The sequence below is a fragment of the Bos indicus genome, chromosome 8 (genome assembly GCF_029378745.1).
Source record: "Bos indicus isolate NIAB-ARS_2022 breed Sahiwal x Tharparkar chromosome 8, NIAB-ARS_B.indTharparkar_mat_pri_1.0, whole genome shotgun sequence".
Classification (NCBI taxonomy): domain Eukaryota; kingdom Metazoa; phylum Chordata; class Mammalia; order Artiodactyla; family Bovidae; genus Bos; species Bos indicus.
The window spans coordinates 98,738,312-98,761,973 of record NC_091767.1 but is presented as its reverse complement, the minus strand read 5'-3'; the positions used below and the strand labels follow the sequence as shown (position 1 = coordinate 98,761,973).

Genomic DNA, 23,662 nt, shown 5'->3' with positions numbered 1-23,662 from the left:
GCTCACCAGAGACAAGGTTAAAAGTTTTATGTGCTTTTCCACTCATTAACCTGATTTGAAAATCTTCCACGCACACAGAGCTGAGTAAATTAAGCCCTGGAATTCTGTGCCTCAGCAGTTGGTGTGATCACTAAAAGTGCTAAAGTGGTAGTCGCTCAGTTGTGTCCCACTCTTTGTGACCCCATGGCCTGTAGCACGCCAGGCTTCCCTGCCCCTCTCAAGCCAGATTGAAAACTGGTCCTAACTTGAATCTCCCTGTACTATTCGGCTTGGGCTGCCGTAAGCAAAGTACCGTGGTCTCGGTGGCTTGAACAGTAGAAATTTATCTTTCTGTAGTTGCAGAGGCCGGAAGCCCTAGCTTACGGTGCCGGCGGCGTCAGGCCTGTCTCCTGCCTTGTGGGTGGCCGCTCTCTTGCTGCCCCGTCTGCTCCTGTCTTCAGGTGGTCTTTTCTGTATCAGCCTTGGTGTCTGTGTGTGTGACCTCTGTTTATAAGGACACCAGTCAGATAGGATAGGGCACGTGCTAATGAACACATTTTAACTTAATTACCTCTTCTCCAGTTATAGCCAGGTTGGGAAGCATTGCAGGGTTAAGGCTTCAGCATACGAATTTGGGGGGGACATAGTTCATCTTCTAACACTGCCCAGTCACTCCGCCTCTGTAAAGCTCATCTTCCACGAGTTGATAGGCCATCTAGAATGAAGCCTGCCACCATGGGCCTGCCCTAGGGGTGAACCCTGGGGCCACGCCTAGTTAAATCCATCATTTCATTTCTTGCCATCCTTAAACATTCCTACCAGGTAAGACAGTTCTGACACTAGTCTCAGCCTAAGCTGAGGACCAGGGCTGGGACTCAGTTCCCTGCCACGCTGATCCCAGAGTCCATGCTGTCAGCCACTGCATCATGGGGTGTGTTGCGACACCCAGAACTTTCAGAGCTGTAAAGGGCTCCAAGGAGAGAAGGGGGGCGGTCATTACAGGTCCCAGGAATTGAAGGATGCAAGGTAGCACCGACCTGCCTTACTCTGCAAATTTAGTCTCGTTCCTAAGTTGCAGGATCGGTGGGGGCAGTCGTCCACCCAAAATTAGTTCTTTCTGTTCATGTTTCTTGGCTGGGTTTCCTGGGAATTCATTGCATATTTATTTATGTGGAGTTATTTGCTTTTAGAATCACATGGATGGGGAATCTGCAATCTGGCTGCAAAAAGTGATTTGGCAATTTATTTTCAGGGCTGCCCTTCTTCCAGCAGCTTGTTTCAAACTCAACCTCTGGCATAAAGGCATCCATCATTTTAATTGCATGTTACTGTTTGGCCAGGCACAAATTTGTTTCATTTTCTTTCCCTTTCTCCTGTGGTTTCTTTCTTCTTTCCCCGTGCCCCCCTTTTTCTGATCCACCATTTTAAAAAGCCAAAAATATTTGCCCAAACCAGATACTTTTTATAGCCAACAAGCTTTTAACACTGAAATTTTTGGTATTGCCTATTTGATCTCTAACCTTTCCATAGCAGAAATGCTAGGCTGGTTTTTTATTTTTTGTTTCCTATTCAGGTAACATAATGCATTTGTCTCTAGACAGTTCTGAGAAAGAAAATTGTATTGGTCTCAGGGTCAGAAGGCTACTGTTCTATTCTTGGCTTTGCACTGGCTGCCTGGCAACATGACCTATGTCTGGCCTTGTTTTTCCCCATCTATAAAATGAGGAACTTGAATGTATTGATTTCTGAGCCGTCTCTGTGTCTTATTTGGTAACTTGGATGCCTAGTAGAGCCTGTGTGGGGGCCCTGGTCACTGTGGCCAGACACCTTCAAACCCTCAACTTCTTTGCAGTTTGTGAAGTTTTCATTAAGGAAAATTTCAAATATACAAGTGGAGACAATAGTATGATGAAACTGTCTTGTATATAGCACCCATATTTTGTTATTTCTCTGGAGTATCTTCAAGCAACTCCGAGACAACTTTGTGTCATTTAACCTGTTAATAGCTAAATGGGTGTCTCTCTTTCTACATGTCTACCATCTGTGATCACACTCAACAAAACGAACAGTGAGTCTTCAATGTCATCTGATGCCGAGTCCTTGTTCACTTTTCCTCCAGCATCTAAAACTTTTTTGTGGTCAGTGGTTGGCATGTTTGAATCAGGAGCCAATTACAGACAACACATTGCATTTGGTAAATAATGTCTTTTAAGTCTCTTTGAATCCCTAGCCGTCCACTCCCCCACCTACAGTGCAATTTATTGAGTCCTTAATACAGTGTTGGTGAATGTAGAGCAAGGCAGCTTCAGTCATTCCAGCCCTTGATTTTAATATCTTTTTCCTAAACAGGACCTTCAAAGAGTAGTTTTCAGGTTTGTTTACCTACCCCCCCTTTTTTTTTCAAGACTCAATATATTTATCATTCTAATTCTTTGTCTCCAAGCTGCGATACCTGAGTTAACATCACAGTGTAAGGATTCCTAAGAAACAGTTTTTAAGGTTATGGAAAACTTTTTTGTATACTAAATCTTTTATGTACACACACATGCCATGCACACGTTATATCTGTGTATTGGCATGGTTTTCTTTCTGATTATTTATTGCATAACAAATTCCCCCAGTGCTCAGTGGTTTAAAGCATCACTGTTTATCATAGTTCATGGGTTCTGTTGGCCAAGAACCCATTGAGGTGGGGCCAGGCTGAGATTTTCTTTTGCTCCTCATGTCATGGACCAGGTCACACAGGAGGACTTAGTTGCAAGATTGGCTAGTGAGGGTGGTTTGCGATGGCTGTGCTCACACATCTGGCATCTTGGCAGGGATGGCTGGAGGCTGCACTCAGCTGGGACAGTTGACAGGAACATCTGTTCACAGCCTCTTCAGTGTGCTAGTCTTAGGGTAGTTGGATTTTTCACGTGGTGGTCAGCTCTTCCCACAGAGCAAGTGTCCCTAGAGAACTGTCACTCACCTTGGAAATGACAAAATATCACGAATACCATATTCTATTTGGTGTAGCAGTGCCAGGCTCTTCCAGATGCAGGGGAAAAGGAGAAAGACTTCACAGCCCTGTTTGTAAGTGCCACCAGTTTAAAAAGATCAATGTGAAAATTAGCACGTTAGGTACTTGCCACCTGGGACCTTTCAAGTCCCCCATGTACTTGCTTCTCTATTGATGTAAGATGGAGGGCACCAAGCTGGGAAGCACCTGCCTGAGAGGTAATTCAGGGCAGTCTCCTGCCCCCAATCCCATTCTCCAGAGCTTCGTGTGGACTCAGTTGGGTCAAGAGCATTGTGACTGGTTCATGACTCACCTTGCTTAATAATAAAGGTGAGGAGAGTCTCCCAATCCAGAATTCTAAGAGTAGTTTGTCCAGTGGACCTTGGTGTTAAGGAGGTTGTCTGATATTTTTGTCCCCGTCAGTCAGGATCACATATTAAAATGGGCTTGATAGTGTGTGCTCAGTCGCTAAGTCATGTCTGACTCTTTGGGACTCCATGGACTGTAGCCCACCAGGCTCCTCTGTCCATGGGATTCTCCAGGCAAGAACACTGGAGTGGGTTGCCATGCATTGCTCCAGGGGACCTTCATGACCCAGGGATTGAACCCTGTCTCCTGCATTGGCAGGTGGGTTCTTTACCACTGAACCAGCAGGGAAGCCTGGGCTTGATAGTTCAGTTTAGTCGCTTAGTCGTGTCCAACTCTTTGGGACCCTGTGGACTGCAGCATGCCAGGCCTCCCTGTCTATCACCAACTCCCGGAGTTGACTCAAACTCATGTCCACTGAGTCGGTGATACCATCCAACCATTCTCTGTCATCCCCTTCTCCTCTCGCCTTCAATATTTCCCAGCATGAGGGTCTTTTCAAATGAGTCAGCCCTTTGGATCAAGTGGCCAAAGTATTGGAGTTTCAGGTTCAACAACAGTCCTTCCAGTGAACATTCAGGACTAATTTCCTTTAGGATGCACTGGTTGGATCTCCTTGCAGTCCAAGGGACTCTCAAGAGTCCTGATAGTAGTTACCCCCAAATTAAAGCATATTCAACCTGTGCTGTTTTAGGGTTTCTTACTGAGAGGGGGAGGTGTAATATTTGAAGTGTTGGGTGAAACGAGTTTTCAGGGCTGCCAGGATCAAGTAGCGTTAGTGTCCAGACTTTATTCAGCACTTAGGTGAAGGTCTGCCTTCAACTGACTGCTGAGTCACATGTGGTAGGCACGGTTGGAAGCAGCTATAGGGAGGCAGAAACTGAGGTCATCAGAAGGTGTTAGGTATTCCACGATGATTGCAAGAAGGTTCATAGGATCATGGCTGTTGGGGCTATTTAATTCCTACAGCAGAAACTAATGAGAGCTTTGACTCTCGGGCCAAAGACGGCTTATCAGCCTGGAACAGAGGCTGATCGATAGGCAATAAAGGAGCACAAAGTCTCAGTGTTTTAGATTGATCGCTCCATCCCTGGAAGCCAGTGTGGTGGTGCTGTATGCGGGAACCGTTAAGCCTACCCTCTACCCGCCCAGAGCTCGTGTCCCATGTGGAGAGCCCTGCGCCCCTGGTTGGAAGAGGACCCCATTCACACTGTCTCCTTTCACTGACTCGCACACCAAAACAACACTTTCTTCTGAGACTGTTCTCACTTCCTTGTTGGCCAAAATTAAGGGCAGTGGTATTGGTTGCTTCCTCCGATTTCTAAGAGATGGTTAGCCAGGCAGGTCAGGAAATTAGTAGCACGTACTCTGTTTTACCAGAATTGAATTTCTAGGAGCCGCCCAGACTCTTGATGTCCCCCACAGAAAGTGTCGTGGCTTCTGGGTTAGTGTTTGTGTGAATCAACTACTTTCCATTCTGCCCCAACTTCCCTTCCTCCAAACAGAATGGGAATTGCCCCCCACCTCCCACCAGGAGGTCCGCTGGTGTTTGACTGGGTGGCTGTGTCTCCCACCTGTAGCCAAGACCACGCATGAAGCACGCTTTCTGCAGCTGTGTGTTGAATTGGGCTTAAGAAATATTTCTTCTTTGCTGGCTGGACACATTGCATGTGTTTGGAGCCAAACAGGTGAATGAGCCGACTGGAGAAGCAGTGGGATGAGATGGAAGGATCTCTGTCCTAGAACCCAGAAGGCTGGGTTCTGATTCTTGGTCTGCTACTTGTGAGCAATAGGAACTTGGTCATGTTGATCTCTCTGAGTCTCAGGCTTTCTCTGAAAACTGGGGTCATGGAACCTTGGTAAACATGGAAGTCTTCTTCAACTGGGAGGTGGAATTTATAAGCTGGACAGCCTGGCCTTCAATCCAGCAGATTAGGGATCCTCTGCATTGTCTTTGCACCAATAGATTTCAGTTTTGAGTCACCAGATCTTGCTGAGGGCTGAGCTGCTATTTCTCACTCAGGGTGAAATTTCAAGGTAACTTTATTCAGTAATTTCAGATATTTGTGTTTACGACATCCTGGTGTAAACAGTGTATATTTCTTTGTGATGACTTAGTAGTGATGGCAGTAGGAACAGAGACCCCTGGCCCCTCTGTGTGCACGTGCAGGTAATAGAGAGCTACTTTCCTACTGAGGTTCAGAGAAAAGTAGCAAGTTATCTAGTTTGGGGGTGAGTATAGGAAGTAATAACTAACCATGAAATTAGCACTTCCTAGAGACAGTTGAAAGATGCCTTGAGGCAGGTACCTTCTGGGAACCAATGGCCAGGAAGACCACTGATGAGAACAGTTAGAGTTCTGAGAGCTGTTTAAACAAGGGGTGATTAAGAACTTGGAAAGGAAGGAGTTGATCTCCAAGAACTAACATGGGTTTACCCAAAATCCCAAAGCCAGGCTAGCCTGTTTTCCTTTAAATGGGATTACTAGATCATGTATTTGTTCAGCTTAGTTCAGTCGCTCAGTCGTCTCTGACTCTGCGATCCCATGGACTGCAGCACGTCAGGCTTCCTGTCCATCACCAACTCCCGGAGCTTGCGCAAATTCATGTCCATCGAGTTGTTGATGCCATCCAACCATCTCATCCTCTGTCATCCCCTTCTCCTCCTACCTTTAATCTTTCCCAGCATCAGGGTCCTTTCCAATGAGCCAGTTCTTTGTATCAGGTGGCCAAAGTAGTGGAGTTTCAGCTTCAGCATCAGTCCTTCCAATGCATATTCAGGACTGATCTCCTTTAGAATGGACTGGTTGGATCTCCTTGCAGTCCAAGGGACTCTCGAGAGTCTTCTCCAACACCACAGTTCAAAAGCATCAATTCTAAAGTGCTCAGCATTCTTTATGGTCCAACTCTCACATCCATACATGACCACTGGAAAGACCACAGCCTTGACTAGATGGACCTTTGTCGGCACTTGTTCAGCATTTGGCAAAAAAGCACATTGTGTTATTCCTGTGGAGATGTGAGAGAAATAAAGTTTGGATGAAAGTGATAATAATTCCTTTGTGTGTATAGGACACTGCAGTTGACAGTGGATGCTTGTTTGCTTTCTTTTTTATTAATGCCGTGACTTAGCAGGGTGGACAGAGTAGAGGAGAGTACCTGTTTTTCAGACGGAGAAGCTGAGACTCGGCGTGGGGGGTTGCCTAAAGTCACAGTCATATTGCTAGAAAAGAAATAGAGCTGGTTTTCCAACCCAACATTTTGGCCTCTAAGAGTCCCAGGGCATGGCTCCACCGTGGTACAACTGTGTGTATTTATAACCGGTTTGAGGCCACCATCAGATGGGCACCTTAATACTTAGAGCTAAAGAAAGACTCTACCCCTCCTCCCACCCTCTCCTCCACCTCCACCCTCTGTCCCTTTCTGCTTATCAAGTTTCCATATGTTATAAAACTTAAGATCAATAATTGATAAATGGAATGATAATCTGGGACCACTCGGGGGACTCTTGCTTTGGCCCACAGATGAGGTGATGTGGCCTGAGCCGTAATGGAGAGGAGGGAGAGAGCCTTCCGAAGATGGGTGCAGAGGGACTTAGCCTCTGATGGATGTGGAGCCGGTGGATGGAAGGGAGAGAGCCTCGTGTGCCTTCAAGGCTCCTGAAGTCCTTTCTCTGCCCAGATGGCATGCTTTCCACCACCTCGGATGTGCACGCTTGACTGGCACTCTCACACACGGCTTATTTCCTCCTTTCAAACCTACCTGGGATGCACAGCATTGAATGCTCTGGAGACTAATGAGATTTGGATGGCTGGCCTTCTATCTTCGTTGTTCTTCCAGGACCACTGTTGACTTATTACGTTGCACGTGGGTCAGGCTGCAGTGAGATGTTGCCCATTGCATCTTATCTGAGAGGGTCAGGCTGGTTCATTTATCTGCAGGACAGTTAAGACATCAGCTGTCCAGCAGTCTTCCTTATCGGGACCTTGGCTGGGAACCAGCAGATAGACTAAATTGGAACCTCTGACTGGCCAGCGAAGGTATCACAATGTCCATACCTTTCCCTGCTGGCTGCCTGCCTGGCCCTGTCTTTAGCTGGCAACCCGGTATTCTTATTTCACATGGTTTTAATGTGCATGGTTATTTTTAGCTCCTGTCAGATCAGAAGGAGCTGCTATAGAGAGCCATACCATCTCCAAACCACTAGTTGCTGGTCCTTGTGAAAAGTGATGTGTTGAGATGGGAGGCCGAAAAACTAGGTGATGTGGTGCAAGAACTCGAGGGTAGAGCTCTCTAGATCCTGCTGTGTGTGGGGCAACTCTCCATACGTGTCTTGTAGTTGGATTTCAAGATGGTGCTTAGAACTTTGAAAGATTTTACACTGAGTATATTTTACACTGAGCTTGGGAAGGCATGGAGTACCACTTGGTACTGTGACCTGTGGGCTCGGGTCTTAAGCTTTTTCCGCTGACTTCATTCCCCACGAAGAATCTGTTCTTCTGTAGTTTCCTGTAGCTGCTCCTCCCAGACTATGTGACCCCAGTGTACCCCACTGCCGGAAGGGTGACTGGCATTTGATGAGCAGTTGATAAACAGTTGTTGAATGAGTGAGTGACTTCATCACAGAGAGGGCGACTTAGTTAATGATGAGGCAACAGGATCAGCTTCTAGTCTTGTCACATTAACTGATCTCCTTGTGTCCTCACTCGACAGCACTTAATGTAATAGCCACAAAATCGTGTTTAGGTAAATGGCCTTGGAAGTACAGGACAGTTCCCCAGATGCTTGTTCATGGAAAACTTAATTTGAAAAGATTTTAATGAGTGTATTCTCATTTTTAGGTCTGCTGCTTGGGAAATATCAGTCTGTTTTTGTGTGCTTTAGCTTGGCCCCTCCAGAAGATCCATTTCATGGCCCTAGACCCTACACATCCCCTATCCATCCATCCATCCATCCAGCAGACATTTTTGGTGTACCTGCTGGGTGCCAGCCAGGCCTGTGCTTTGGGGATGGAGAGAAGAAGGGATGGTACCCAGGGGAACTCAGCAGGTCTCTGCCCTTGGGAGTGCTGAGTCTGAAGCAGGAGTAAGATGGGAACATGAGTAGCCGTGGTGCAGTGTGTTAAGTGTGCCTGTAATAAAGGCCTGAGCCTGCTTGTGGGAACCCAATGGAGGGGCCCTTATTGCCTTTGAGGGGGGCGGGGAGAACAGAGTTGGACATGTTGCCGAAGAAGGATATGTTTGGGCGAATAAGCCCAAGATGACAACTTGTGGGCTTCTAGGGGCTGCTCTCAGTAAGGTGTCCTGGCTGGTGGTCAGATGAATTATCTGGAACCGTCTCAGTTTTAAGAGTGGACACACTGCGGGCTGGGAGGAGTGAGAGATGGTTGATTCAAGCACTGTGGTCTTGATCCTCCTGTCTTCAGCCCTGGCACCTCTGTTCCAAGGACCTTTTTATTTGTTCCAGCCCTTATAATTTCATCAGATTCTTTTTAGGCCCAGTAAGGGCCACTGGGAATTCCCTCTTCCAGCAGAAGAGACCTAAGAGTGTACTTGGTTGGGAGGTGAGTGAGGGAAAGTGTTTATAGGTGAGTGAAAATGGTACACCAGACTCTGCTGTCTGCCACCTCCATGTCCAGCTGAGTAAGGGTCTACCAGTAAGAGAGCCCATCTTACATTGGCAGAAGGGACCCACTGCCCCTAGAAAGGTTATTTTCCCAACCACCACCTTGAGCTGCGTCTAAATTGAGTCATTTTAGAAAGACATGAGAAAAATAAAATTTGGAATGATCTAGACAAAGCCTTCGGCTAACTCCCCTCATTTTACATTTGCGGATCTGTGCTTTTTTGAGTTCAGACCCCGAGAGTGTTAAAATTGCATACCTGGATGGTAAGCCCTGAACCAAAAGAGAGGGGAGCAGGTTGGATTTGGGGTCAGTTGAGCTTTGGTGGCCCTGTATACCCAGGGGACCGTGGCCAGGTCTGATTAGCAGCCATGGGGGGAAGTCCAGGGCAGCCATGTGGATTGGCAAGATTATGAATTGCTTTAAGGCTGCAGTTGGTGCATCCGGGACAAGAGGTCTCTTGCTTCCTCGCAGCCCAGTTGTTTCTGCCACATCCTGCTGCTAAAGCTTTACTCTGACTAGTTCTCTCCCACTAGGAAACCCACTAATCAAGCCTTGGCACCGTGCTGATAGGTGTTGCATGGGGCCAGCAGCACTGGAGAGTAATTGGAAAAAATACCTGCAGAGAATGGATTGTTATGGGCAAGGAGGAAGAGTGCCAGGATTGTGACTTTTTTTTACATTGTATTTGTTGCCTGACACCTGCCAAAAGATCAGTGTTAAAGAAAACTTGGGAAATAAGCCACCTATCGTGTCTCCGTGCTAACGCAACTGTTGTAATTTTTGCCACTCTCCTGTTTTTATCAAGTAGTCCATGTGCAGTACATACACAGATTTATGTAGCTGGAATCACAGTTTGCTGTTCCCTTGTGCTCTGTTTATTGAACGTTTGTCATAAGGATTTTCCATAGTTCTGTCTCATCCTCATAATTCTCTTTTGTAACAGCCGAATAATATTCTGATGTGCTGGTGGGCCTCAGTGCCGTGTTCTGTGATTGGAATTTTGATTGTTTCTCCTTTTTGCCCGCCCCCAATCCTACCTTCTTTCTCCACTAGATTCGTTTACAGAGAATGTCACTGCACGTTGAGCCTTCTGGAATCTTGTGTTGAATTGTTGCTTTCAGAGGAGTATTTCTGGAAAGGAAGGAGACTGTAATTCATTGATGAAGTTCTTGTTTTTTTTTTTAACTTTTTGTTATTGTTGTTTATATATATAACACAAATAGAGCCGTACAAAGGAAACAAAAAGCTACACTTTAATGAACTACTAGGAGGCAGACAGACACCCTGGTACCATCACCCGCATCAAAGGCTGGAGCCCTGCCAGCCAGCCGAAGTTCACAGGTGTTGCCTCCTCCCAGCCCTGTGCCCAGCCCCAAGAGCAGCACCTACCCTGACTTCATTGTAATCACTTCTTTACTGTCTTTCCAAGATTGCTCACCCAAGTGTGCATTCCTGGATACTGCAAGTTAAGCTTGCCTGTTTACAAATGTCTTTTAAATCTCTTTCAATTTGTACGTGTCCTCTTGATCTCTTCTCTTCCCTATATTCTGTTTGTTGAGGAAACTGGGTCATTCGTCCTGAGGAGTTTCTAGAATTTCCCACAGGCTGGATCTTGCCAGTTGTGGTTCTTTGTAGTTTAGAACATTCCTCTGCATTTCCTGCAGTTGGATCTAGTAGTTTAACCAGTTGCAAGGTAGATTTCTTTTTTCCCTGTGGAAAGAGAGGTGTGGGGAGCAAGATTATACCTTGGGTGGGTGGATGTTTTTCACCTGGTTATCTGTCTCCTATTGCAATGTTAGTAGCCACTGGCATCCAGTACTTAGAGCCTGCCATTCATTAGAAGTTACAAAACTGTGATATCACAGTTTTGTTATTCTTTCTTCATTTATTTGCTGGAATACTACTCTAAAGAAAAACTCTGCCTCTCTGCTATTTTTAGTAGTTTATTTATAGAGATTCACATACCATACATTCACCTATCTGAAACATACAAATTTAGTGGGTTTTAGTATATTCATCGGAGAAGACAATAGCAACCCACTCCAGTACTCTTGCCTGGAAAATCCCATGGATGGAGGAGCCTGGTAGGCTGCAGTCCATGGGGTCGCTAAGAGTCGGGACAACTGAGCGACTTCACTTTCACTTTTCACTTTCGTGCATTGGAGAAGGAACTGGCAAGCCACTCCAGTGTTCTTGCCTGGAGAATCCCAGGGACCGGGGAGCCTGGTGGGCTGCCGTCTCTAGGGTCACACAGAGTCGGACACGACTGAAGCAACTTAGCAGCAGCAGCAGCAGTATATTCATAGAGTTGCACATCTATGGCCATGGTCAATTTTAGAACACTTCATTAACCGCCTCCCCTCAAACCCCGTTCATCTTTGCTGTCACCCCATACACCTGGCAGTCCTAAGCAGTTACTAATTATCAATCTAATTTCTGTCTCTAGACTTACTATTCTGGACGTCTCAAATAATATGTGGTCACTTGTAACTTATAACCAGGTTCTTTCACTTAGTATAATGTTTTCAGAGTCCATCAACGTTGTAGCATGTATCAGAACTTTATTCCTTTTTATGGCCAAATAGTATTTCATTATATGGATATGCTACATTTTGTTTATCCATTCATCAAGTGATAGACATTCGGGTTGCTTCCACTTTGGGGCTATTATGGATAATGCTGCTGTAAACATTTTTGTACCAGTTTCTGTGTGAGCATAATGTTTTCATTTTTCCTTGGATATTTACCTAAAAGTGGAATTGCTGGGTCACATGGTAACTCTGTGTTTAACTGTTTAAGAAGTTGCCAGGCTTCTTTCTAAATTAGCTACAAGATTTGACATTCCCATCAGCAGTGTAAGAGGGTTCCAGTTTCTCCAGATTGGTGATCTCTCTTCTTTTGTTGTAGCCCTCCGAGTGGGTGTGGAGTGTCTAATTGTGGTTGTGACTTGCACTTCCCTGATGACTAATGATGTTGAGCATCTTTTGATATGCCTGTTGGCTATTCATCTCTCTTAGGTGAACCATCTCTCTATCTCTATATATGTGTGTGTGCTCTGTCACTCAGTCAGGTCTGATTCTTTGAGACCCCCTTGTAGCCCACCAGGCTCCTCTGTCCATGGGATTCCCCAGGCAATAGTACTGGAGTGGATTGCCATTTCCTTCTCCAGGGGATCTTCCTGACCCAGGGGTCGAACCCCCATCTCCTGCACTGCAGGCGGCTTCTTTACCACTGTGCCGCCTGGGAAGCCCTCATCTCTATATATCCTTGACCTGTGTTTAAATTGAGTATTTGTCTTTTTATTATTGAGTTGTAATAATTCTTTATGTGTTCTAGAGAAGTCCCTTATCAGAAGTATGATTTGTAAACTTTTCTCCCATTCTGGACTGTCTTGGCACTTTCTTGATGTCTTTGTGTTCTTCGAAGCATAAAAGTTTTACATTTTGGTGATGTCCAGTTTGATTTTTCCTTTGTTGTTTGTGCCTTTGGTGTCTTAGCTAAAAAACTTTTGCCTAATCCAAGGTCGTGAAGATTTGTGTGTATGTTTTATTCTGAGTTTTATAGTTTTAACTCTTACATTTAGGTCTTTGATTCATTTTTAGTTAATTTTTGTATATGCTGTCATCTACTCTTTGGTTGGTCTTTCCTGGTGGCTCAGTGGTAAGGAATCTGCCTGCAGTGCAGGAGATGAGGGTTTGATTCCTGGGTTGGGCAAAACCCTGGAGAAGTAAATGGCAGCCCACTCCAGTATTCTTGGCTGGGAAATCCCATGGACAGGGGAGCCTGGCAGGCTGCAGTCCGTGGGGTTGCAAAAGAGTGGGGTATGTCTTAGCAATGAAACAACAGCAACTCTTTGGGTTCCTAGTGCTGCAGCTAAGGGCAGGATCAATGCTTGACTTTTTTTTTTTTTTTTCTATTTATTAACCATTTATCATAATAAGGTGTTGGTTCCCTAATCATCCTATAAAGTAGTAGTTTGGTGGGGTTTTCTTGTCATCATGTATGCTTTAGATTTAATCATGAGTTTGTATTATAATAAAAAAATAATTGCATTTAAATAAATTTGTGTACTCTGACACATATGTGTATGGTAGAGAGAGGAAAGTGATTTTGTTGTTTGGGTTTTGGTTTTTTTTTTTTAATCTTGTTTCTTATCAACTGTCACCTCCTAAAATTTCATCTACCCCTTATCTTCCAGAAACATGCCAAAGGCCAGGATTTGTTTGATCAGATTGTGTACCATTTAGACCTGGTGGAAACAGATTACTTTGGCCTCCAGTTCCTCGACTCTGCCCAGGTTCCGGTAAGTATTCCTTTGATTCCTTACACGATGGACTGGCTAATCACAGGCTACTAGAAATTGGTAGAGAAAGACAGGAGTAAAACTGCATTACTGTTGCGGTAAAGAACACTGGGATGGAGGTGCTGGCGCCCATGTGAGGTGATGCTTCCATGACGCCCCACCCTGGAGGTGTCCAGTATCTTGCTGCACGTGGGGACGTGCTAGGGAGACGTTTCCAAGCATGAGGATGCAGTGTAGGCACATCTCTAGAGTAGGTAGAAAGTAATCTCATTATAAGAATTCTTCTGCGGATGCTGTGTGTATTTTTAACTAGCAGAAGATGCTGTGCCACCCTCTTCTCGTGGACTCTTGCCAGGTGTAGAGAGCAGGTGCTGTGGGCTCAGCTGAGCCGCAGCCAGGCTTAGTGGGCTCCGGGGCCGAGTGGTCTGAGCAGGTCTTGGCATTGCTCGAGAGCCATCTTGCAGGCTCCAGGAGGTTGTGTTTGGTCAGCAAAGACTTCCCTCACTTTGCCTGAGACAGAACTGTCCGCAGTGGAGGTGCCCGAGTAAGTGAACTCAACACAGCTCAGAACCACTCTTTCGTTTATTTTTATTTCTTCATCTATTTTATAACTGACCAACAATACTATGTTAGTTCCTGTTACACAAGATGGTAATTCAGTATTTCTGTACATCTGTAAATGATCACCACAATAAGCCTATTTACAACCTCTTGCCATACAAAAATAGTATATAGTTGCTGGCTATATTCTCCTTGCTGTACATTTCAGACCTGTGACTCATTTATTTTGCAACTACTGGATGTTTGTACTTCTTAATCACCTTCACCTATTTTTTTTCTCCCTCCTTCCCTCCTGGCAACCACCTGTTTGTCCTCTGTACTATAATTCTGTTTCTATTTTGTAATGTTTGTTCATTTGTTTCTTAGACTCCACACATAAGTGATAAATCATACCATATTTGTCTTTTACTGTCTGATTTATTTCACTTAGCACAATGCCCTCTAGATCCATCCATGTTGTCACAAATGGCAAGATGTCATTATTTTCAATGGCTGAGTAGTATTCTGATGTGTATGTATAGATACTGCATCTTCTTGATCCATTCATCTATTGATGGGCACTTGGGTTCCTTCCATATCTTAGCTATTATAACAGTGCAATGAGCGTAAGAGTACATATATCTTTTCTCATCAGTGTTTTTGTTTTCTCTGGATAAATATCCAGGAGTGGAAGTGCTGGATCATACAGTAGTTCTGTTTTTAATTTTTGAGGACTCTCCGTACTCTTTTCCATGGTGGCTGCATCCGTTTACATTCCCACCAATAAACAGCGCAGAAGGGTTCCCTGTTCTCCGTATCCTTGCCGATGCTTGTTTTTCGTTGTGTTTTTGATAATAGATGTTCTGACAGGTGTGAGGTGATGGGTACCTCACTGTAGTTTAGACTTGCATTTTCCTGATAGTGATGTTGATCATTTTTTCATGTTGTCTGTTGGAGATCTGTGTGTCTTCTTTGGAAAAAATGTCTATTCAGATCTTCTACCCATTTCTAAATAGGATCGTGTGGATATTTTTGATGTTGAGTTGTAGGAGATCTTCGTGTATTTTGGATATTAATCCCTTATCAGATATGTCCCTTGCAAAGATCTTCTCCCATTCAGTAGGTGGTGTTTTTATTTTGCTGATAGTTATCTTCATGGTGTAAAAGCTTTTTAGTTTGGTATAATTGCATTTATTTATTTTTGCTTTTGTTTCCCTTGCCTAAGGAGACATATTAAAAAATACTACTAAGATTACTGTCAAAGAGCATACTGCCTATGTTTTCTTCTGCAAGTTTTATGATTTCAGGTCTTATGTTTAAATCTTTAATCCATTTTGAATTGATTTTTGTGTGTAGTATGAGATAGAAGTTGTTTGATTCTTCTACCTGTAGCTGTACAGATCTCCCAACACCATTTATTGAAGAGGCTGTCTTTGCTGCATTTTAGATTCTTGCCCCCTTTGTTGTTCATTAATTGATCGTATAAATGTGAGTTCATTTCTGGGCTCTCTGTTCCTTTGAGCTATGTGTCTGTACTAGACTGTTTTGATTACTGTAGCTTTGCAGTATAGTTTGAAATCAAGGAATGTCATACTGTCAGCTTTATTCTTTTAAAAAGCAAGAAAGACTTCAGAGTTTCCATTCCCAGCAGAATCTAGCTTTGGGTTTTAAAGAGAATTTATTCAGCAATCTAAAAATATTTATTGAGTGCTTGTTGTGCACTAGGCCGTGTTCTAAGCAGTGGATAATGCAGTGTATGTATGTAATACCTGCATAATATGACAGGTGGTAATAAGGGTTAAGAAAAATAAAGCAGAGTGAGGAGACAGAGTAAGGGGCAGTGCTATTTTAGACAGAGTATGAAAGGGTGAGTTCTCTGGTAGGAGATATTTGAACTGAGACCTGGAGCTCCTCCTGTGTAACTAAGCCTTTCTACCTGAAAGATAGTTTTTAAATACTTCCTGGGCTTATGCATGATGGTTGTAAGGAGGTACTCAGAGTCGATGCCTGGAAATTGGGTCTGCCTGAGATGGATGGTGTGGTGCTCAGTCTGCGGTGATGCAGTGGAGCCAGGGCTTAAGTACGCCTGGGTTATAGTGCCTGCTGGGCAGATGTGTCCCTCTGCACCCACTAGATGCCCCCTTTACACCAACTTCCGCCCTACCTTCAGGACCTCCTGTCTGTCTGCAGCCCACTGCCTTACCCCCTTGACTGTTGCCACGAGCATCCTGCTGCCTCCTTGAGATCATGTTCCTGATTCCTTCCTGTGAGCTGGAGACTCTCCCTTTGGCCCCCATGGCTCAGGGAAGGGCAACCCACCATCCTTTGTCCCCTCCACTGTGTACTTCTGCTTCCTTTGAGGTTGGACCACCCAGTGCTGCACCCTCTGACCTCAGCACCCTCTTCCCATCCTTCAAGGCCTCAAGTGCCCATTTTCCTCCTCCCGGGGCAAACTCAGAACTCAAGTTGTTGACGCCTCTAAATATTCCAGACCTGGTTTCCTCTCACTGAAGTTTCGTTTGAGCAAACCTCACCCAGATGCACCTTGGGTCCTGTCACTGTCCATTCACTCCAAGATCCAGGATTCTGTTGTTTCTTATCCTGTAACCAGAATAAGATCCAGGATTCTGTTGTTTCTTAGCCTCCTTCCAGTTCCTCTGCGCGTGGCCTTGGCCCTCAACAACCCCCTCCTGCCCTGGTCTTCCTCCCCGCCCGGTCAAGCCTCAGGCATGTCTTTTGTGTCCCCATTTGCCCTTTGATTCTCCTGCCCCTGTGACTGTCCCCTGACCCCCCTTCAACACGCATGCAGGCCCATCTGCTTCCTCTGCTGCTTCTCTAGGACTGCCAGGCATTGTTGGAGAGGCCATGGGCCGTGCCTTCTGGCCCAAGCACAGATCACAGGTTCAGCGAAATCCAAGCCCCGAGCTGTTCCTGGAGCCTCATGAGCGCCCACTGGACCCTGAAGTGCCCCAGGGTTCCCCTTCTGAGTCTGCACCATAGACCTCTAGTCCAGTCCCTACAGAGACTGTTCTCACGGGTGGCCTCACCTCTGGCTGAGAAGACCGAGGTCATTTAGCCTGAATGCCTTGAGTTTTCTTCCCTGCACTTCAGTGTCTCTTTCTCTATGTCCGTTCTTTTTACTGCTTTCTCTTAAGGGACTTTGCCTGTTTCTCCAGCATTTATACACCTGCATCAGAGTTCCATTTCCAGTTGCTTCCTCAGTGCTGAATTTAGAGTTCTTGCCGTCCCCAGCATCTGACACTTATCAGTCCTCCTCTTCCCAGAGCTGCTTTTCCTGTTGTCCTTTTGTATATGGTATTTTTGGCTTCAGATTGTCTATGGCCCAGGACTCAGTTCAGGCCTGAACCTTGCTCCTGGTTTGATGGGCTTTAGATAAGCCACCTTCTCTCCCTTGGCCTCAGTCTCCTCATCTGTAAAATGGGTTTATGGGACATGTTCTTCCAAGAGCCCTTCTGGTTTTAATGTCCTGTGATTCTGAGACTAAAGGGGAGGCAAGGTACTGTCCCTCACGTCTCCTCTAGTCAGAAGGGAGAAGACACCCATCTTTCTGCCTTGAGAGGCACGTACTTGTTGCCCTGGTGGCATGTCCTTAACCCCAGGCGACCACTCCCCAGCCACTTGCGTTCTCCAGAAACCACGGAGGTAACGCCATTATGAAAGTCTTTGCTGTGAGCCTCTGCTCACTTGGCTGCCAGGCTTTCCCGCCTGCCGGTGCCCAGGCCCCGTGTGGCAGGAGGGATGTTCTCAGCGGGATCCAGGCATCCTTCCCAGGCCATACACCTGCAGGAGCTCAGACTCTGAAGGTGCTAGAGCCTTTCCAGCCTGCAGCTCTGTGAGCATGGCGTGCTTCTCTGCCCCGCAAGAGCAGGTGCAGGGCCGTTATCTGCCTGACTCTGAGGATCCGAGCCATGTGGAGCAGCGGGAGCTCCCAGCCCCCTTCTCATTAGCCTGCCTTCCAGTTGGGGCTCATTGCAGGCTAGGCTCTGGTGAGGTTTTGTTGTTGTTTAGTCACTTTGCTTATGCTGGTGCAGCTCCTGGAATGCCCTTTCTCATCCCGTTTAAGAGACCAGGGAACTGGTGGCTCAGACGGTAAAGCATCTGTCTACAATGCGGGAGACCTGGGTTCGATCACTGGGTGGGGAAGATCTCCTGGAGAAGGAAATGGCAACCCACTCCAGTACTCTTGCCTGGAAAATCCCATAGACGGAGGAGCCTGGTGGGCTACAGTCCATGGAGTCACAAAGAATCGGACATGACTGAGCGACTTTTCACTTCACTTCATCCCGTTTAACTTCTGGCCATCCTTCAAGACCAGCTCTGATGACAGCCCTTCATGCGGCATGTCCTGAACTCCCAAAGTGTTTTTCCTCCTCTGTGTAAACCTGAGTTTATTTCACCCTCCCTGGCAGTTCGCTCATTTGGCCTCAAGGTCATTATTTGTGTATGTGAGCAAACCTTTCTAACTAGATCCTAAGACTTAGGACCTTCTCCTCTTGACTTGGCGACTCATGGTAACGAGGCATACAACCTAGAACTTTAGTCTTTAGCCCCAGAAGGGACCTTAGGAGCCATTGATCAATTTCTCCCATCTTCTGGGTGGGGAAACCAAAGCTCTTAGACCTTGGCAAGTCACTGAGTGAGTCGCACAGCTCATGCACGAACCCAGGTTTTTACAATTTCAGGTTTAGGCACTCTTTTCAGTACACGGTACTCTGGAGCCCCAGTTTTCCTAGCACCGGGGTGGATGCAGTAACATCCATTTCACAGGGAAATTGAGGGACTCTGTGAGTTAAGGGAGGAGAAAGGGCTTTGTAACCCGTCATGGCTGTGGGTCTCTTCTTCCAGGTGGGCAGGCTCATAAGTCATCAGGCCCCCAGAGGTGATGCACTGAGCTTAGCTGGAATCTCAAGGCTGCCTTGCCTGTAGGAGAGACCTTAGCAATTTAGATGAGACCTTTTGGAAAGGTTTGCTGAGCCACTGATTTTTTTCCTAGGGTCTAGGATGAAGCAGTTGGTGGCAGGTGTAATAGATGGGGGCCAGGAAGGGGACGGTCCACTTGGCCAGTGGCTTACTGCACCACGGTAGAGGCTCCTGCCAAGAATGACATCCCCACCCAGCCCCTGATATTCATATCAGAGGGCTGGCAGTGGCAGGGCTCTTGGCACAACTCTCTGCGTCCCCAGCTCCCTGCAAAGAGCCAAGCCTGGTTTCCATAGTGCGCTGCCCAGCCCTGAAGCAAGGTCAAAGTCTATTGGCATCGCCTATTTTTAGCAGTTGGGACTGGGGCCTCCTGTTTCCTTTTTCTGTTAAAGCAGGAAAGCCACCCAGGAATCCATCTGTAGCTCTTGCTGGGCACAGCTCAAAGCAGGGGCACGGGCTCTATTTTTACAAATCAAAGCTGTCTTCTGAGAGCCCGGGCTCTGGCCTGCACCCACCCAGCTTTCCCCTGGCTGGTCTGGTAGGTGCTGTTTACTGAGTCCCCACTCTGACCTGAGACTGGCATCAAACCGAAGGCTTTATAGCGCTCATGTTTAATTATTCATCATCGATCTGTGAGGCAGACCCATTTCACAGACGATGAAGCCACAGCTTACTCGGAACCTCACAAAGGTTAAAGTAGGGGATAGAGCCAAGATTCAGAACTTGGTCTGTCATCACAGTGGCCAGCCCACTGGGTTGTACTGATTTCATGACACATGGTAGTGTCACACCCCTCCACGCCCCAGACACCCCCCCACAACACACACAGACCAAGAAAACATTTAGTCAGTAGCCATTCAGTGTACTGTGGCTTGGAGCTTACTCAGTGGCCAGCTCTGTGGCACATGGGTAGGCTGGACAATGTCCCTGCCTGCCACAGTCTGGTTGGGAAATAGACAAGTGGTCCCTTGGAATACTATGGGCTCAGTCCTCTCATCTGTGAGCCTGGAGCCTGAGTGTCACTGACGAGGTGATCAAACTACAGAGGGGGAGGGTGAACATGGGGAGGGCTACAGCCACAGAGGACAAGAGGACTTTGCCAGGCAGAGGAGTGGCAGGGGTTTGGGACAGGGGTCACCACTGCCCCAGCAACCGGGAGCCTCCATCCCATCTCGGGGGCAGGTGTTCTACTGGGGAGGGGTAGCCATCCTGAGTCCTTTCCCAAGCCCATCCCAGCATGAAAAGAGAGCATCTTATGGTGATCCGTTTGGCTGCAAGGAATCCAGAAAAGGTGATTCTGGCCTTTGTCTCAAGACCTGTGAGAGGTTTTCTCTCCAGTCTCTGCATCATGGACTCGGGTTAGATGGGTAGTTAGGGGCCCACAGCTGCCAGGGAGGTAGACACACAGACATGCTGCTGGAAAGACACGCAGAGGCACTGTTGTGGCTTCACTCCGATGGGTGCCTGGAATGTCACCATGTTTGCGGACAAACCCTTCCTTGCATATGAATGGTTCATTAGTTTCCAGAGACAGGGAGTTGATTCTTTAGCCAGTGTCAGTGGATGGCTCAGTGCACTGAGAAGGAAGCTAAAGGGTGAGTGAACAGCCACACCCCAGGCAAATGGCAGGGCTGGGACTTGAATTCTGGCCTTCCGCCTCTTTCTCAAAGACATGTCAAACAGCTCAAGAAATGCCCCAGGCCACCCAGCAGCCTGCTTCTGAATGTTGGCAGAGCGCGGGTTTTCCTGCCGACATGCAGGTATCAGCACTGAATGGGACACAGTTGATCAAGGGAAGTCTCTGTGTTGCTGTTGTGTAGTCACTAAGTCGTGTCCTACTCTTTGCGACCCCATGGACTGTAGCCCACCAAGCTCCTCTGTCCGTGGGATTTTCCAGGCAAGGATACTGGAATGGGTTGCCATTTCCTTCTCCAGGGGATCCTCCTGATCAGGAGTCAAACTCACGCCTCCTACATAACCTGCATTGCGAGTGGATTCTTCACCACTGAGCCACCTGGGAAGGGAAGGGAAGGACTCTCTGCAGTTGAGCTAAACGAACCCCCAAGGAAGCCTGGAGTGGCTGGTGTGCACAGCAGGTCGACAGGACTTCCTTCTGGATGAGACTGAGGATGAGGCGAGAGCAGAAAAGGAGCGTCAGACCCGGGTGTGTGTGGAGGCCCAGAGCATCATGCTGACACTTGCTGAGTTAGAATCCTGCCTCACTAGTGCCGTGATGCAGGCTACCCCTTGCCCTCGCCACAGCCACCTTTCTCTACTCTGAGGCCCGAGAAGGCAATGGATGTTACATAATATAATGCGTGTTTTCCCCAACACCACCAATATATGAATGCTTCAGGTAGATAGTGTCAGATATCCTACAGGTTAAGGACTCAGTCATTCAAGACTCCCCACCTCCCTGCCCCCTCCGACCCCCAAACACACACTTCAGATACTAATCCCAAGTCCAGCTTGTCACCTGTGCTTCTAATCTACTGGCTGTAGGTGAGTGGGAGGTTCCCAGACCCCCTCCTTGGGTATGATCAATTTTGCCAGAGCCAATGCAGAACTCAGAAGAGCATTTAACTTACTAGGTTACCAGTTGATCATAAAAGGATGTAGCTCAGGAATAGCCAGATGAAACAGATGCACAGAGCAAGGTACTGGGGGTGGGAAGGTGTGGAGCGTCTGTGACCCTCTGAACATATCACTCTTCCCAAATCTCCATATGTTCAGCAACCCTGAAGACCTCTGAACCTTGTCTTTTTGAGTTTTTCCAGAGGCTTCATCACACAGACACTACTGATTAAATCATTGCCCATTGGTAATTGATTCAACCTCCAGCCCCTCTCCCCTTCCTGGAGATCGGGGGATGGGACTGAAGGTTCCTGCTCTCATGTGTTTGGTTACCCTAGCAACCAGCCCCATCCCTAGGTGCTTTCCCAAAGAACCTCATAACTCATAACACATAAACTCAGGTGTCATTGGAAGGGGTTTGTTATGAATATTAAGACACTTTTATTGCTGTTACCACTTAGGAAATTACAAGGCTTTTAGGGGCTCTGTGCCAGAAACCAACGAAGACCAAATATACATTTCTTATTATGAATCACAATATCACACACAATAAGCTCCAAAAGTGTTCGTTCTCGTCTTTCTCTTTATATCCTTTGGATATGATTATCTCATATTCCTTCCAGCTCTAATTTAAATGCAAACTAGACACTTTTTACGAGCCAAGAAAATCTAGAGGTACTAGAAAGCCAGTTATGAGTTCCATCACTCAAATGTGATGGCCCAGAGGTTGTTCTGGCAGAGTTTTTAGACCCTTGTCAAGCCCCGAGCCTCTCCTGCGATTCAAGTGCTTGTGTGTAGGTTTTAGACAATTAAATCCTACAGCCAGTCTCATATATGTCATAATTCTAGAACTGATGTACAGTCAGAGCAGATGGGCTTTGCCAGATCATCTCACATCTCAATTTATGGAAAGGGTTTTGCCAGATGGACTTGGATAAGAAATTCAGATCAGAAACTACCTAATACGCATTAGAGTGTCTGAGTTAAACATCTTGCCCTTTGAACTCAGGAACGCACCTGTCTCTTTCCGGTGACTGGTTTACCAGTCCGATAAGAGGGCTGGAGCCACTTGTCTTGGTCCCTGCTGACAGGCAGCCTGGCTATATTTAGCCAGATGCAGGTGAATATCTGAGATAGGTCCTGCTGCTGTTAAATTGGGCTTCAAGCCAAGTACAGGATATGATTTGCTAAATGCCACACTGGGCCTGAGTATCCGGGGTCTTTAAGTCCCAGGGTGGTCTTGTGGGATTAAATACGAGTGATCAGGGTCCGGTCAGCCCCTGCAGCTAAGAAGGAAGTTGGGTCAGTGTGAACTGGTAGGACACAAGAAAGGTTTTATCATCTCGTTTTAGGATTGTGACTGGCTTTCTTATTGCCTCTGATGCAGATGAGCAAACCTGATCAGAACACCGCAGGGTCAAGGAGCTTTTTAAATGGAGCTGTTGCTGATTTTTTCCCCAGCTTTGTGAGCCCTAGACCTCCATCCTGGTAGGTCCTGCACCGGGCAAGGCTCCGTGGCTGGTGACTTGCTGGGAAGGATGGGGGCCAGTGCATGAGGATGAGGGGAACTTTTTTAGCAGTGTGGTCAGAGGGAAGGGCATTTGCTGTCCAGGGGGAGCATCCAGCCATGATATGCCTGTCAGTTAACACAGGGCCATAGCCATCTGGCTCGTAAACCCTGAAATTGCTGAAGATTTTACAAACCTCAGACAGCAGTCTTCAGAAGGGGTCGTGGATGTTTCAGGATCCCCAGGGTCATTATTAGTACATATTCTTGGGTAGGAGAGGATGCAGGGAAACTTCAGCATTAAATATTTAATGAGCACACTGGCAGCCTTTGGAAAACACTAATGATCTAGGATTCTGTATAATGATCTTGGGTGGAACCTGGGTATCTGTGACTGAAATGTGCAGCCAGGGTTTAAAACCACAGCTCCGGAAATGATACAGGCGGGGTCTGGATTAAGATTAGAGTTTGACAGTAGAGGGAGAAGAACAGTGGGCTGAAATTTATTCTATTCCAAATATGATAAGGAGACTTGAGAAAGGAAAGAAATGGGACAAGCTCTTTTAAGCTCTGAGCCTCCGGGGCTAATAAGATTAGAGGTTGGTTGTGGGGAGAACGTTCCTTGCCTGATATGGATAAATTCATTTGAAAGTGAGGCAAAGAACAGGTTTAGTCAACCCATTAGCATGATACTTACTTTGGCAGGAAAGTAAATATGTTGCTTTATAAGTCCTTGTATGTCCTCTTCCCAGGGGCTAAGGGTCCAGGACTTCAGCTTGGCTAAGGGGCAGCAATGAGACTTCACTCTAATGAGACAAACTGATCATCA

General features: G+C 46.6%; 1 protein-coding gene across 11 annotated transcripts in view; it reads left to right on the top strand.

Moving 5' to 3' along the window:
- Nucleotides 1–23,662, top strand: part of EPB41L4B (erythrocyte membrane protein band 4.1 like 4B) — a 139,093-nt gene that overhangs the window by 21,143 nt on the left and 94,288 nt on the right. For 10 of the 11 annotated variants that reach the window (XM_070795238.1, XM_070795239.1, XM_070795243.1 and 7 more), the window contains exon 2: nucleotides 13,167–13,271. In XM_070795238.1, coding sequence (XP_070651339.1) covers nucleotides 13,167–13,271 — 105 coding nt within the window. Of the gene's footprint in view, nucleotides 1–13,166; nucleotides 13,272–22,738; nucleotides 22,815–23,662 lie in introns of those variants that run through there. The other variant, XM_070795245.1, reaches the window with a different exon arrangement.